The 16,518-nt window shown below is 39.6% G+C and overlaps 1 protein-coding gene across 1 annotated transcript in view; it reads left to right on the forward strand.

Annotated features, from left to right (window-relative positions):
• Nucleotides 1-1,077: 1,077 nt before the first annotated feature.
• Nucleotides 1,078-16,518, forward strand: part of camk1da (calcium/calmodulin-dependent protein kinase 1Da) — a 95,488-nt gene continuing 80,047 nt past the window's right edge. Inside the window, exon 1 of the mRNA XM_038302046.1 lies at nucleotides 1,078-1,380. Within this exon, the coding sequence (XP_038157974.1) occupies nucleotides 1,280-1,380 (101 nt within the window). The 5' untranslated portion in view covers nucleotides 1,078-1,279. The remainder of the gene's footprint in view (nucleotides 1,381-16,518) is intronic.

Consider the following 16,518-nt stretch of genomic DNA (forward strand, 5'->3'; position numbering starts at 1 on the left):
ACACCAATGGCGTAACAACACAACAATAAGCAACATTATCTGGATGGGCCCCATATGCAGTACAACACGTGATAAAGGTTCAGGATACGGCAACAGTTCCATAAATTGGCAATGACGATACCTCCCCCGACCAGTGCCTGCGCAATCGCAGAAGTTCTAATCCGCACAAGATGCATTCATTATTGTACTGTCTGCACGCTCTCATTCGCATTACACAAAAACACCACCTTGCATATTTAGAACATCAGCAACGTCCACCTCTCCCTCTTCGGTTCCGTAAAAAAATTTGTTTATTTTGGGAAGTTTTTTCCGTTCTTCCAGAAGCTCTTTTTTCCTTTTTCTTTTTTGGAATCTGCTTAAGTACCTCTTTTTGGTATCTGTTGTCGCTAACACATTGTACGTAGTGGTTATGGTTTCAATCTACGCTCTGGATTACCCATAATTCCAAGCCGTAGTGTAAAAAAATAAAATACTCAAATATATCATTCTTTTAAGATCTTTATTGTGGTTTGAAACATAATATGAGTGTATTTTTTTACCAACCGTCTAATGAACTATAAACAGTTATTAACATAGTAATTAAAAGTACCACTGTCTGCTTTGCTATTGGTGTCGTGTTTAAACGGCTCACCATCATGGTGAAATCTGCCATGTGTTGGGGTATAAATATGGTCCGGTGCAGTCAGTCACTTCAGTATCAGGTGGGTTTAAAATGTTTTTATGCATCATTACATCTGCAAAGAAACGTCCTATCTTCAATTGTGTGGGGGCCTATCAGGTGTCAGTGATGGGGCCCCTAAGAGGACAGGGGCCATTTACGCCATCGCTTAATAGAATTTTTTTTTTTTTTTCTCACACTCCTAATTTAAATAGATGGATTCATGGGAGAGTAATCACTGGGTGTCATTATTTTAGGTATAAATAATTAATGCTGCTTTTCAGTATTTGTTTAATGATATTTTTCGTTTGTGGTTGGTGGAGCAGCAAGCTTTTATTTTGAAAGAGCTTCCGGAAGCGTCTTTATGTGATGGTGAACCTGACAGCTGAGGGAGGGAGGGATGAGCAGGGACAGGGGGAACCTGCAGTAGGGCTCACATGGTCCTGCTGCAGCGGATCATTCAGCACCGGAGCGGTCCACCTCCTCTAACACCCAACTTATCCCTCCTTTTTTCCTTTTTACATGTTCTATTTTTTTTATATTCTATTGCTGTGTCTTTATCGGAAATAAAAGCCTTTCCTGCGGTCTCAGCCAGACTTGGGGCCCCGGTGGAAAAGCGTCATGGCCCGGGAGAACGGAGACACCGGCGGCAGCGGAGAGACGTGGAAGAAACAGGTCGATGACATCAAGAAGATCTTTGATTTCAAAGAAGTCCTGGGAACGTGAGTAGAAGGAGCTTAAACCTCCTGGAGTCTGTTTACTATTTCCTGGCAGTTTAAAGTGTCACTTCTGGAGCTGAGTGTGAATAATCAGACTTTCCAGCTCATTAGTGAGCAGTGGTGAGGTAGTGGTCCTTCATAGCTTTTAACAATGACATCCAAACATTGCTTGCAGGGCAGCCTGATGCACCATCCCTGTGTTATTCATTACATGGAGTTAATCATTCAGTTATCAGGCTGAACTGATTCTCTAATGGAAAAATCACAGCTTTTCCCACTGGTTGCAAATCACTAAGCTGTCAGCATATAATGCATAAACCTCCTGCTGCTGAAGTTTACTCAAATCTGTTCATTTTGGGAGGGAAAATGTGATGTGATGTCATGAAACAGCACAATTATGGTCCTAAAACATTTAGCACTATGCATGTTTTACACATTATGGCTGTAGTCTGCTGTGACTAACCTAGAGTATAGGTCCAATGTTCATCAATAGAAAGCAGTTGTTGTCATTTTTAAATAATGCCACAAAGTGTTGTTTTTTTATTTAATTCTCTTTTTTTGTCTTTGTAACATCTAGAGCAACCAGTGTTCAGAAGTTATCTTATCAGCGTCTATGTTTGTAATGTTTTTTTCTAGGTATAAATACAGGTGTTCTGTGAGGTCCTGAGTGCTATTTTTTTCTTTTTCTTTTGGAGAGCATTAAAGAAAAAATGTACAGAAGAGGATTAGGGAAAAAAAAAGTTAACTGATTTTGTCTTTTTTTGAGTTTGATGAGGGGGGAAAAATGACTGACTATCTGACTTTTTGCTCTAAATTCTGTTTTTTTCTCCTCAGAATTCAGACTTTGATTTCAGGAATCTGAGCTTTGTCTCAGAAGTCTGACTTAAATCTCAGAATTCAGATTTATTTTCTCTGAATTCAGATTTATTTTTTCAGAATTCTGACTTTAATCTCAGAATTCTGAGTTTTTTTCCCTAGAAGTTTGACTTTATTTTTAATAAGAATGAGAGATTAGAGTTAGAATTCTGACTTTTTCTACAGAAGAAGATTAAGGCCATTGGAAAAAAAAAAGAAAAAAAGTAATCAGTTTTTTTTTTTTTTTATCTGAGTTTGATATAGGAAAAAAGTCAGAATTCTCAGACTAAAATTAAATTAGAATCAGTTAACTTTTTTAATTTATTCCCCAGTGACCCTAATGCCCTTCCGTAGAAACGGCACCTTTTAAACCTATAAACATGTGAAGACAAGTCAGGGAGAGAGTATAAAGAATGGAGAGGCAGAAGCTGCATTGATCTGTTGAAATGTAGGAAGTCCTGTCTGGAGGGATTTAAAGATGATCCTTTTATTGTACGTTTGGCAGAAACTGCCATCAATTCGTCGTAGCCTGCAGTTGTGCTGCATGATTGGTTGATGTAGTTTGCTATATCTGCAAATTTTACAGAGAAACACAGAACTCGCTTACTTTTAAACGTATATGGGATCTGTATTTATATGTATTAACTGTACGAACAACATCTTATATGCAGAATTAAATAGAAATTACCAATAACACGATAGTATTGATTTATAATATGGCCAAATTATTCTTAAATTTAAAAAATATTAATATGTAAACATGCATTTAATTGTCTTACTTTTATATAACCATTAAACCTCCAGCCACTAGGTGGCAATGCAACGCCTAAGTGCCCATTATTCTGCTGCTCTGCATGATCGCAGCAGAGCAACACAGACTCATGAGGTTTTCCAGAGCTATATTATTATAGAAAATCCAAATAGATCACCTTTTTAAGTGTATCAGGATATATTGCGGTAAATCCTATCATGTTGCGTATCGTATTACCAAATTCTTACCAATTTAATCTCCTAGGCAGAATGTTTTAGAAATGAGCTGTCTTTAGGATAAACATGTGAACATTAATACTAGTGATGCATGATATCGGAATTATATCCGATATCTGATTTGCCGATATTATTCAAATGGCTGATCTCTCTCTTTTTTTTTTTTTTTTTATCTTAGACCTTCTTACAGATATTATGTAGTGCCACTGACATTTTACTCCACTATCAGTTCTGTGACAGATTCAAGGCATGGCATAATCCTCACCATTTTGCAACATAATAATAGCCTTATATATTGGTGGATTATATTGGCGAAATGAATGGTCTGATGTCTGATATTTAAATTAAAATAAACTTAAATTGGCACTAGACAGTAGGCTGACAGAGAAGAGGTTATGAGGAAGGGGGAGAGACATGTGGCAAAGGACCACAGGTCAGATTCGAACCCGAGTTGGCCGCGTCGAGGACCTATGCTACGTTCAGACCGCAAGCAGCAAAGGCAGCAGAAGCAGCTAGTTTGCAAAGTCAATGGTTAACGCGCATCAAAGCGCAGCAAAACGTCCTACAGCTCGTTTTGAGCAGCAGGCGCAGAACGTCTGAGCAGCTGAAGCAGTGTCGGGAGCGTTTTAGCATCTGACACACGGAACACGCTGCAAATGCAGAAACTGCTGGAGTTTGAATGATTGAACTTTTGCTGCTCGACGTGCCACATTAACCAATCAGAGAAGCTGATCTGGGAGCTGGCAGGGAGACAGGCAGCACTGATGATGCAGAGCGCTATGATCACTCCTCTGAAACAGTTTATTAACGTCTAAATTAACGTAAAATGCTGAAATCTACCGGCAAAACTTTTTCGCTTTTATTATCCTGGTGCCAGCAGTATGGATTATCTATATGAAAAATGCCTTCCATCTGCCGCAGCAAACCGCAAAGAGGCGACCTGGCCAGAGGCTGCTATTGAATGGGATTCCCAGTGATAGCGCATCGCCGGTATGTGGGGGTCTAAGCGACTCCGACAGAGAAATAATATTTGAAGGCAGGATGGTAACATGGATGAACTGACTGCACAGATGAAGTTTTCAGGTGGACTTTTTCACTGAAAAACATATTAAAACAACTTTTTACCAACTGATCACAGTCTTCTACACCAAACCAAGCTTCTGCCGCCCTGGCGTCCTCTTCCACAACATCTTCGTCCCCGCTTTCCTCCTCTAAATAAAAAATGTCTGACGGAGGAGACTCATCCATGACCTCCGACACAAAACTCTCCTCCTCTTGCATGTTTCCTCTGTCCATAGCGTTCTTTGACAGTGTCGTTTATAAGTGCACCACTCGGGAGAAATGCAACGGTTGGAACAGCCGCTTATCTATGACTTTAATAATGTGGAATACTTTTTTTCTTTCTATTCTGAAAGTATTTAATGAAGCTGGAACTATAAATTATAAAAATATAATAATGCTACTACTATTTTTTTTATTTCAGCATATTGTAATAAAATATTTAGCCCTTCATATGTAAAGATCCTCTTATATTGAGAGAGAAATTAGTTGTAAATTGATTGATATAATCAATCAACGTTAGATTAAAGCATTAATTAGTAACTTTCATGCCTAGTTCATCAGCTCAGGAGCCACGAGCTATTTACATTCTAAGAAACACTTAAATTGGCAAACCTAATTTAAGCATATTACTGCCACCTAAAGGACTGGAGGGAGAAAGTCAGTGTCTTATCCTTTAAAGGTACACTATGCAACCGGTGTTGATTTTCCAGTGAGGCTCCCTCCAGAGGGCGAAAGTAAAAGTGCACTGTCGTAAATATGCACAGCTGTTCTCCTGGTTTCTCCGTCAAGCCAGGCGCGGTTGTTTTGAGCTTAGCAGCGAATGACGCTGCGTTCACACTGGACGTAGCTGGCGCGACAGAAGCAGCGAGTTTACATGCAAAGTCAATGGTTGACGCGCGTCAAGGCGCAACAAAAGGTCCCGCGGCGCGTTTTGAGCACCAGGCGCAGCACGTCTGAGCAGCTGAAGCAGCGCGTCGGGTGCGTTTAACGCAGGGAGAGAGACACAGCGCTGATGATCTCTCCTCTTAAACAGTTTATTGACGCCTAAATTAACTTAAAATGCAGAAATCTGCCGGCAGAATATGCAGTTTGGATTATTTAGATGAAAAACACCTACCAGCTGCCGCGGTGAACCGCTGCTGATGAAGGGATCCATACTGTTGGCGCCCCGCTGGTATGTGGGGGTCTGAGCGGCTCCGACAGAAAAAATATTGAAGGCAGGATAATAATCTGAATGAACTGACTGCACTGATTACGTTTTCAGGTGTATTTTCTCACTTAAACACATATTAAAACTACTTTATTCCCACTGATCACAGCAAATATAGCTGCAAGGCAGAGAAAGGATAGTGAAGCTCCGCCCAATGCGCCTCAGACACACTTTTGCACCGCACAGCCAGAGCAGCAAAGCTGCTTCAGCCACGCGTCAGAACTAACTGGTACAAGCAGCAAAAAGGAAGCAGCAGACGCGATTTTGCGGCTTTTGCTGCGTGAACGTAGCATAACTGCACAAAGATCGCCACTGTGCTAGCAACGAGAATGCTTTTAACTGGGGGGTGTAGCAGTTCTTGCCGTAAAGCAAGACTGACTCTCACGAGACTTCTGAGCCTGTGGATGCGGGTCGGTGCTCCTGCAATTGCAAGTGCAGTATTTCCCCCACAGACCACCAGGGCGGCCGAGAATACCTTTGTTCAACCTGAAATGACTCATTTAATCATCCATAACGTTATGGAACACATTAATTAACTGAAAAATGTTGCATAGTGTCCCTTTAAAAAATGTAACAACCTAAATCTAAAAACTGGAAACCGTGTTGCCGTTTTATTGCCGATGCAAATTTTCCAGCCTGAGAAAAAAACAGCTAATGACAAATTTGCATTTTTAGCAATTTTGACAAGATAAAACAATAAATTAAAGAAACAGAAGACAAAGGGTGATTTATTTTTTATTTTTTGTTCATTTGAAGAAACTTCAATTAACAGTAGAAACCTTACTTTTAATTGCCTAAAAGTTTCCCTCCGTGTTTCTCTATCTTCCCAAAGCCGATTTTACACATGCTGGCCGTAAACATAATTACTTTTGAAATTGGCTCTAGTGTGAATTTACTGACCGTCGGTACAAATCAGTTTATTTGACCACCCTAAGCTTTTCTTCATTACTCTGATCCCTGTGTGTTTGGTATCAGTGAGTCTCTGTTTAGAAAGCTGGGTGAACTGTCAGACTTAGAATGACTTTTAGGCGATATTGTTTGAGTCGGAGGGGATGTTCTCCTTGACAACAGCAAGCTTTGACAGACAGTAAAAGTCTAAGGTCAGACTGTCGGTGATGAACTCATTAGCTGTTAAAAAAAGGTAAAAATCCTCAATCCTTTCTTTATCTTCTGTGTCTTCATGTTTGTTCATACCGTGGCGGTTTCTATGATCAGAGTCCGTTCCTGTTAACCAGCACTGCTGACGGATGGTTGAAATTGATGCGTCAGTAGAAACTGGCTTTCACCCTGAACCCTGCAACCAATCAGGTAATTGTTGTTGCCTACAGGTGCATTGGCTGGTTTCCAGACCAACCAATGAATGACGGCCATAAAAGGGGGATGTTCTCCTGGTTTCTCCGTCAAGCCAGGCGCGGTTGTTTTGAGCTTAGCAGCGAATGACGCTGCGTTCACACTGGACGTAGCTGGCGCGACAGAAGCAGCGAGTTTACATGCAAAGTCAATGGTTGACGCGCGTCAAGGCGCAACAAAAGGTCCCGCGGCGCGTTTTGAGCACCAGGCGCAGCACGTCTGAGCAGCTGAAGCAGCGCGTCGGGTGCGTTTAACGCAGGGAGAGAGACACAGCGCTGATGATCTCTCCTCTTAAACAGTTTATTGACGCCTAAATTAACTTAAAATGCAGAAATCTGCCGGCAGAATATGCAGTTTGGATTATTTAGATGAAAAACACCTACCAGCTGCCGCGGTGAACCGCTGCTGATGAAGGGATCCATACTGTTGGCGCCCCGCTGGTATGTGGGGGTCTGAGCGGCTCCGACAGAAAAAATATTGAAGGCAGGATAATAATCTGAATGAACTGACGGCACTGATTACGTTTTCAGGTGTATTTTCTCACTTAAACACATATTAAAACTACTTTATTCCCACTGATCACAGCAAATATAGCTGCAAGGCAGAGAAAGGTTAGTGAAGCTCCGCCCAACGCGCCTCAGACACAGCCGGAGCAGCAAAGCTGCTTCAGCCACGCGTCAGAACTAACTGGTACAAGCAGCAAAAAGGAAGCAGCAGACGCGATTTTGCGGCTTTTGCTGCGTGAACGTAGCATAACTGCACAAAGATCGCCACTGTGCTAGCAACGAGAATGCTTTTAACTGGGGGGTGTAGCAGTTCTCGCCGTAAAGCAAGACTGACTCTCGTGAGACTTCTGAGCCTGTGGATGCGGGTCGGTGCTCCTGCAGTTGCAAGTGCAGTATTTCCCCCACAGACCACCAGGGCGGCCGAGAATACCTTTGTTCAACCTGAAATGACTCATTTAATCATCCATAACATTATGGAACACATTAATTAACTGAAAAATGTTGCATAGAGTCCCTTTAAAAAATGTAACAACCTAAATCTAAAAACTGGAAACCGTGTTGCCGTTTTATTGCCGATGCAAATTTTCCAGCCTGAGAAAAAAACAGCTAATGACAAATTTGCATTTTTAGCAATTTTGACAAGATAAAACAATAAATTAAAGAAACAGAAGACAAAGGGTGATTTATTTTTTATTTTTTGTTCATTTGAAGAAACTTCAATTAACAGTAGAAACCTTACTTTTAATTGCCTAAAAGTTTCCCTCCGTGTTTCTCTATCTTCCCAAAGCCGATTTTACACATGCTGGCCGTAAACATAATTACTTTTGAAATTGGCTCTAGTGTGAATTTACTGACCGTCGGTACAAATCAGTTTATTTGACCACCCTAAGCTTTTCTTCATTACTCTGATCCCTGTGTGTTTGGTATCAGTGAGTCTCTGTTTAGAAAGCTGGGTGAACTGTCAGACTTAGAATGACTTTTAGGCGATATTGTTTGAGTCGGAGGGGATGTTCTCCTTGACAACAGCAAGCTTTGACAGACAGTAAAAGTCTAAGGTCAGACTGTCGGTGATGAACTCATTAGCTGTTAAAAAAAGGTAAAAATCCTCAATCCTTTCTTTATCTTCTGTGTCTTCATGTTTGTTCATACCGTGGCGGTTTCTATGATCAGAGTCCGTTCCTGTTAACCAGCACTGCTGACGGATGGTTGAAATTGATGCGTCAGTAGAAACTGGCTTTCACCCTGAACCCTGCAACCAATCAGGTAATTGTTGTTGCCTACAGGTGCATTGGCTGGTTTCCAGACCAACCAATGAATGACGGCCATAAAAGGGGGATGTTCTCCTGGTTTCTCCGTCAAGCCAGGCGCGGTTGTTTTGAGCTTAGCAGCGAATGACGCTGCGTTCACACTGGACGTAGCTGGCGCGACAGAAGCAGCGAGTTTACATGCAAAGTCAATGGTTGACGCGCGTCAAGGCGCAACAAAAGGTCCCGCGGCGCGTTTTGAGCACCAGGCGCAGCACGTCTGAGCAGCTGAAGCAGCGCGTCGGGTGCGTTTAACGCAGGGAGAGAGACACAGCGCTGATGATCTCTCCTCTTAAACAGTTTATTGACGCCTAAATTAACTTAAAATGCAGAAATCTGCCGGCAGAATATGCAGTTTGGATTATTTAGATGAAAAACACCTACCAGCTGCCGCGGTGAACCGCTGCTGATGAAGGGATCCATACTGTTGGCGCCCCGCTGGTATGTGGGGGTCTGAGCGGCTCCGACAGAAAAAATATTGAAGGCAGGATAATAATCTGAATGAACTGACGGCACTGATTACGTTTTCAGGTGTATTTTCTCACTTAAACACATATTAAAACTACTTTATTCCCACTGATCACAGCAAATATAGCTGCAAGGCAGAGAAAGGTTAGTGAAGCTCCGCCCAACGCGCCTCAGACACAGCCGGAGCAGCAAAGCTGCTTCAGCCACGCGTCAGAACTAACTGGTACAAGCAGCAAAAAGGAAGCAGCAGACGCGATTTTGCGGCTTTTGCTGCGTGAACGTAGCATAACTGCACAAAGATCGCCACTGTGCTAGCAACGAGAATGCTTTTAACTGGGGGGTGTAGCAGTTCTCGCCGTAAAGCAAGACTGACTCTCGTGAGACTTCTGAGCCTGTGGATGCGGGTCGGTGCTCCTGCAGTTGCAAGTGCAGTATTTCCCCCACAGACCACCAGGGCGGCCGAGAATACCTTTGTTCAACCTGAAATGACTCATTTAATCATCCATAACATTATGGAACACATTAATTAACTGAAAAATGTTGCATAGAGTCCCTTTAAAAAATGTAACAACCTAAATCTAAAAACTGGAAACCGTGTTGCCGTTTTATTGCCGATGCAAATTTTCCAGCCTGAGAAAAAAACAGCTAATGACAAATTTGCATTTTTAGCAATTTTGACAAGATAAAACAATAAATTAAAGAAACAGAAGACAAAGGGTGATTTATTTTTTATTTTTTGTTCATTTGAAGAAACTTCAATTAACAGTAGAAACCTTACTTTTAATTGCCTAAAAGTTTCCCTCCGTGTTTCTCTATCTTCCCAAAGCCGATTTTACACATGCTGGCCGTAAACATAATTACTTTTGAAATTGGCTCTAGTGTGAATTTACTGACCGTCGGTACAAATCAGTTTATTTGACCACCCTAAGCTTTTCTTCATTACTCTGATCCCTGTGTGTTTGGTATCAGTGAGTCTCTGTTTAGAAAGCTGGGTGAACTGTCAGACTTAGAATGACTTTTAGGCGATATTGTTTGAGTCGGAGGGGATGTTCTCCTTGACAACAGCAAGCTTTGACAGACAGTAAAAGTCTAAGGTCAGACTGTCGGTGATGAACTCATTAGCTGTTAAAAAAAGGTAAAAATCCTCAATCCTTTCTTTATCTTCTGTGTCTTCATGTTTGTTCATACCGTGGCGGTTTCTATGATCAGAGTCCGTTCCTGTTAACCAGCACTGCTGACGGATGGTTGAAACTGATGCGTCAGTAGAAACTGGCTTTCACCCTGAACCCTGCAACCAATCAGGTAATTGTTGTTGCCTACAGGTGCATTGGCTGGTTTCCAGACCAACCAATGAATGACGGCCATAAAAGGGGGATGTGTGGATAGCTTCTTGCAGCAGGAGATCTACACATGCAGCCTTTTTTTCAGTTTCTGCAGGTTTGACTCCAGGATGTGATGTGATGAGGGCGAGTGCTCTAAGCCTCCTCTGGTCCAGCAGTCTTAAACACCTCTCCTCTTCAAGTAGTTTATCAACCTCATAGGGGCTCCATTATAATCGCCTGTATGCGAGTCTCTCCCTGGTGTCTGATTACCCCCCCGGTGTGTTTGCTGTATGGGCCCTTGTCCCTCACTGCTCAATTATTCAAAAGGAACGGGTTGTATGTGTGTTTGATCTGCAGAAGGTACAAATAAAAGAGTTTTTGGGCGTTTGTTAAAACAAAACAATTAAAAATTACCCTTGTGATCTACTGGGGCTGCATTGCATTGAAAAATTAATTTTTTATAGCTGTGTTTTAGTTTTTCCTATTGTTTTTTTTTTTTATCTTAAAAATCAAACACAAAACTAGTTTGTCAAATGTTGCTGTTCTAGCAGGATCTACAACAATGACTGCTGCATATTTGCCTGTCTCTACTGTTAAAAAGTATGGAGTGAATTTTGTACCATTATTGTTTTGAGCAGAAACGTGTTTTGTTCATGAACATTTGAAAATTATTTAATCCACAAATGGAACTTTGAAAAATGTCTTAACCAAAACTAGGTTTTCAGAGTAACTTTAGTGTTTTCTCATGCATTGAAAAATGCAATGTCGTTCCTAACGTCCAAAAAACACTTTTCCTCACTCCAGAGGAAAGCCTACCCCCCAAAAATGAAGAGAATTTGATCTCTAAAGTAAAATTAATCTTTTCAACAGAAATTAGAAAAAAAAATGGTAAAATGACTATTTTGCTAATAAAAAATAAAATGTAACAATTATATGAAAATGAAATTATTAAATATATATTTTGAAAAAATTGCAAAGTTACTTTTAAAATCTACTTTTATTAAAATATTTTTGAAAGTTTCATTTAAAGAATATGTTCTTTGCTTGTAATGATAATGAAACAAAATTTATTCCATATCCTCTGTAGTGAGGAGCATAGATGTCTGCATTGACATCAACAACTTTTTCATTGTTTAAGAGCGGGAGTTGTTGAAGTGAAGACAATTTGATCGGTAAAACACAATCTGAAAAGAATGCACTTCCTAAAAATTATTCTGAAAAGAGAATTCCAAAATGTAAAATTATCAAATCTGTTTAAAGAAGTGAAAAACTAAATTTTAGGGGAAAAAAAATTTAAAAATAAAATATGAAAACAATAAACCTTGAGAATTTTTAAAGTTTAATTACTGGGTTGCAATTTTTTTTAAGACTTCAATTCGCAAGACATGTTTTTAGTTTTATTTTTTTCAAACATGTTTTCATTCATGTTTTGCAACATTAATGGAACAAAATTCACTCCATAAATTATTGTCCACATTTTTCCCTTTAACTATAAATACATATATAATATAATAATAAATAAGAAAATAAGCAATTTAAAAAGTTGGATTTTGAAGAAAAAAGGCTTAAAAAAAGGCCTTTAGGCTTCAACTAATTGGGTAAATATGATCCAGTAATGTAACCTAAGCATAAAGGCAGCTATTCTATAAATCCCTCAGAGGGTTGTTAGAAGAGAACATTAGTGAAACAAAATACAATGCAGCCAGGGTTTCCTCAGGACCGCCCTGTTTTTATCCTCACTTCTTTCTATAAACACTGATCAGCTTCTATGTCTCTGCTGAGGAGCAGCAACCGTCAGCCTGATGCCGATCATGGAGGAGCGCAGACATGGTCTTTATCCACACATGGCATGTTGCACTAAGGCCAAATAAAGGACAACCTACATATGCTAACAGCATCAGATCTAAATAAGGCTGAATGTTCACTTTATTCATTGGCGTAGAACTGGAGGAAATAGAAGTTGCTGTCTTGCAAAGTTGTGCTAAAGCCTAGCTAGTTGGTTCAGGTCAGAAGTCTCTGTGGGAGACTTTTTTAAGTAGGAGAAGAGAGCGTAAGTGTGTGAGGAGAAGTCAGGAGAAAGTCAAGCTGCAGCAGTGATGGCAATGCATTGTGGGAACCTCACTGTGCCATCCAGGGCACGCTGCCCTTAATTGATGCTCTAACTTCCCTGGTACTGTTCTCCGTTCACCGTTTCTGGGACTACACAATCCACATCCCTCCCATTTTGTCCCACTTTGTCTCCTCTTTACGTCTACATCTCTGTCCCCCCCCCCCACCCCACTCGCCGCTACAGTCTTTGAGTCTGCATCTCTGCCGTGTTTTTTTTCTGACAGTGTACGGTTGCAGTGCCAGCCGCGCCTGATGGACTTTTCAAAGTTTTCCTTTCACTCGAGGTATAAATAGGATCTCAAAAATAGAACAAAAGATGATTGTTGGCTTTGTAGCAAAGCCAACTTCATCAGTGGACCGCCAGCCTACGCCTTGAACACTCCAGAACAGCATATGTGCAATTTTTATGCATATCTTCGCACATTTACAAGCTTTTTCCTTTTGTATTTTATTAGTACAAGTTGTGTCTCTAGGGTTATCCGGTGTTTTTTTGTTCTTGACTCTACTTTTCAAAATGACAACTCTGACTTCTGAGTGCAGTGAGAGAATGATTAATCTGCATTCAGCCTATATGCCAAATGACTCTGCAGTAGCTGTGGTTATTTATAAGGTGTGGTCATTAATGCACTGGCTCTGTGCTGTGCATGAAGGAGGGGAACACAGTAGGAGTGTGCGTCATTTCTTTGGATTGAGGTTTCAAAGTGGTTCCTGCTTTTTCACTCTAGTTTATGATGACCCATGCTGACTTAAAAAGAAGCGCATCTGTTACTAAATTCAGGCCGAAAAGGCTTCCCTAACAGAAAAATCCCATTATTTTCACATATTAATTTACCAGTGAAACCATAAGTTAAATTTACATGCCATACAAATGTGATCAACATGTGAATTACATGTAAAAACACATGTATACATGTGGATTTGAAATGTTTCATGTTAAAAGCACATGATACACATTGAAGTTTTCACAAACGATTCCTTTTTTTGTTTTTTTATGCTCAAATGTGAATTAAATGTGCTTTAAATAGAAACAATGTGTGAAAACAAATGTATCACATGTGAATCCTATGTAAAAGCACATGTCTGCATGTGAATTTGGAACCTTTCATGTAAAAAGTGCCTTTGATTCACATGTTTCACATCTAATTCAAATGTTTTTCAGGTGTGACACACAAGTGCATCAAATGTGAATCACATGTGAAAACGTGCATATCACATATGACCCAAATATTTGATTTACATGTGCACCACATGTGTATCACTTATATATGTGTGCATTTGGAACATTTTATGTTAGAAGCACATTATTCCCATGTTTTTTTACTATCTAATACAGGTTTGCCTCAACTTTGAATCACATGAGCTTTAAATGGGAATCACATGTGAAAATCATGTTTATAACTTTTAATTCCAATGTTATTTTATTGGAAATGCACATGTATGTGGATATGGACCTTTAATTCCCATGTTTTCACATTTGATTCGCGTGTTTCTCAGATGTGATATAGATGTGCCTGAAATGTGAATCACATGTGAAAACATGGGAATCGAAAGTAGTTACACATGTGTATCATATGTAAATGCACATATAATCTGTGCATATTTTGAACATTTAATGTTTGAAGCCAAAAATAATTGCATATATTTTCACATGTTAATCAAATCAAAAACATGGAAATAACATTAGATACATGTGTTTTCACATGTTATTTCTATGTTTTTTTTGTTTGTTTGTGATACATATGTGCCTCCAATGTTATTTCACATGTGCTTTAACTCTGAATCACATGTGAAATCATTGGTTTCACATGTGATTCCCGTGTTTATTCGTGGTAAAAATATGCCTCAAATTATACTCACATGTGTTTATCTGGAAATTATATGTGAAACTATGGGTATCACATGTGATTCCCATCTTTGTACATGTGAAACACAATGTTTCTGAAAATGTGAATCATATGTGCTTTCACTGAAGATGCATGTGGAAAAATGTGATTCACATGGTAAACACATGTAAATCATGTATCACATGTCAATTTCATATGTGTTTGCATTGTTTTCACATGTGATTTTTACATGAAAATTTCATTTGATTTCTCTATAAGATGTATCAAATTCCAGATTAGATTAAAAGTTGACTCGATCGTGGAATAGAATAGGTGGAAATATATGGGGAAAGTGAGAATCTCATGTGAAATTCATTTGATTTCTCTTATCAGGTTATTATAATTATAATCATTATTATTATTTTTTGGAAATTGGCAAAAAAAAAAAACTTTACTATGAGCAACAGGATTTCCAAAACATAGAGAGGCCAGAGTTTTTGGGAAATTTTTTGTGATCCTGTGAACGGAAAGCCATACAAAACTGCAGGAAAGGCTTTTGATTTGGCCTATATAGGCAGTCACCCAGAGCGGCAGTAAAACGGGGAGGTGATAAAGTAGGAAAACAAATTTGTTCATTGTTGAAAACATTTTTTTCACTACTTTTATGCATGTGATGGAAAAGTAAAACTTGAATTGACCCTGGACATAAACACCATCCGAATAGTGAAACATGTTAATGGCAGCAGCATGCGAAGCTCTTCTTCAGCAGGGATGTGAAAGCTGGACATAGTGTACAACGTAATTCAAGACAAACAACCTGTTTTTTTTATATAAAAACATAGTTTTGAATTCATTTTACAACTTTTTATTCCAAACTACTTACTTAGAAGAAGAATAATTCATACGCAGAATCTCTAATGTTGCAAAATAACAGAATTAATTATACTGAACAAAAGTGTATAAATTAAAAAATGAAATCCAAAATATATATTATTGATGAACATCAGTCAAAAATGATATGAAATCATGGTGATTGCAGCTTCTTGCTTTTGTGAAAAGCTGCAAAAGACCTCAGACTAAGTCAGAGGTTTTCCTTCCTATGCATCAATAGAAGCTGCACAAGGGAACTGATCAGACCATACTTTAGCTATTTGGTCAAAACAGCCCAGCCAAAGTCCAGACTTAAATCCAGTGGAGATCCAGGGTGAGATTTTCAAAATCTCAATGCAAGGCATTGAGTTTGCTGTGCTATTAAAAGGGAATGAGTTTTAAATGATGGAAGTAATTCTGAATTAAAAGGTGAACTCTGTGTATGAAGAGAAATTGGTTGGTTGGGTGTTTTGAAAGCATCTTTTGGACCAGACTGACACGTGGCTCCATAGTATTAATGATCATAAACTTTAGTCCATTATCGGATCAAGGCTCTATTTTAAGCCTCTCTGTGATCACATCCAGCTTATAATGGCCTCTGTCTGAGAGCCTGTTGTCTCTGCTGCCTTTGCCACCCTGTTAGACAGCTGTTCAAATTTATGAATGCAGCTGTATATGCAGATAGGGAAAGGCTAGAACACAAAGTGTTTGTAATTTAATATAAAGCACCTTATGGAAGGGATTTTCATTGCAAACTTGGACAATACTTAAATCTCTGTTATGATCTGCAGAAATCTTCCAAAAAGCACCCAATAATTTTGGCGACTCTGAAGTAGTGATAGCAGAGCTCCAGGTTGTTTGTCCTGATCGGGGGATTCAGATTCAGCGCTCTTGTGTAAGGCTCACCACAACAACATCTGCTCTCTGAGAGGAAAATAAGGGAATCAACCTGCTGGGACGCAAACGCTTGTTATGATGAATTTAGCAGCTGGTGGGATATCGCATTTTCAGTGATCAAGGACGACAAGGGATGCCGGAGGTCAGCAGGGCTGCAGCGATATGGGCAGCGCAGCTAACTGTTGTGCTGCAGGGTATTGGCCTGTTTCACAACAGCATTAGGAGTCAGCAGAGGACCTCGTGCTGTAATTTGTGTCAACATAAATTTGCACCAGCTCTCTGTTCGAGAGTAGAGGTGCACACAGTTTATTAAAGTTTGCAGTCGACTGTTATGATTACAAACTATATTTTATATTTGATGAAAAGATTCTCCCTCAA

Source organism: Cyprinodon tularosa, unplaced genomic scaffold, assembly GCF_016077235.1.
Source record: "Cyprinodon tularosa strain WSP-4 unplaced genomic scaffold, ASM1607723v1 ctg480, whole genome shotgun sequence".
Classification (NCBI taxonomy): domain Eukaryota; kingdom Metazoa; phylum Chordata; class Actinopteri; order Cyprinodontiformes; family Cyprinodontidae; genus Cyprinodon; species Cyprinodon tularosa.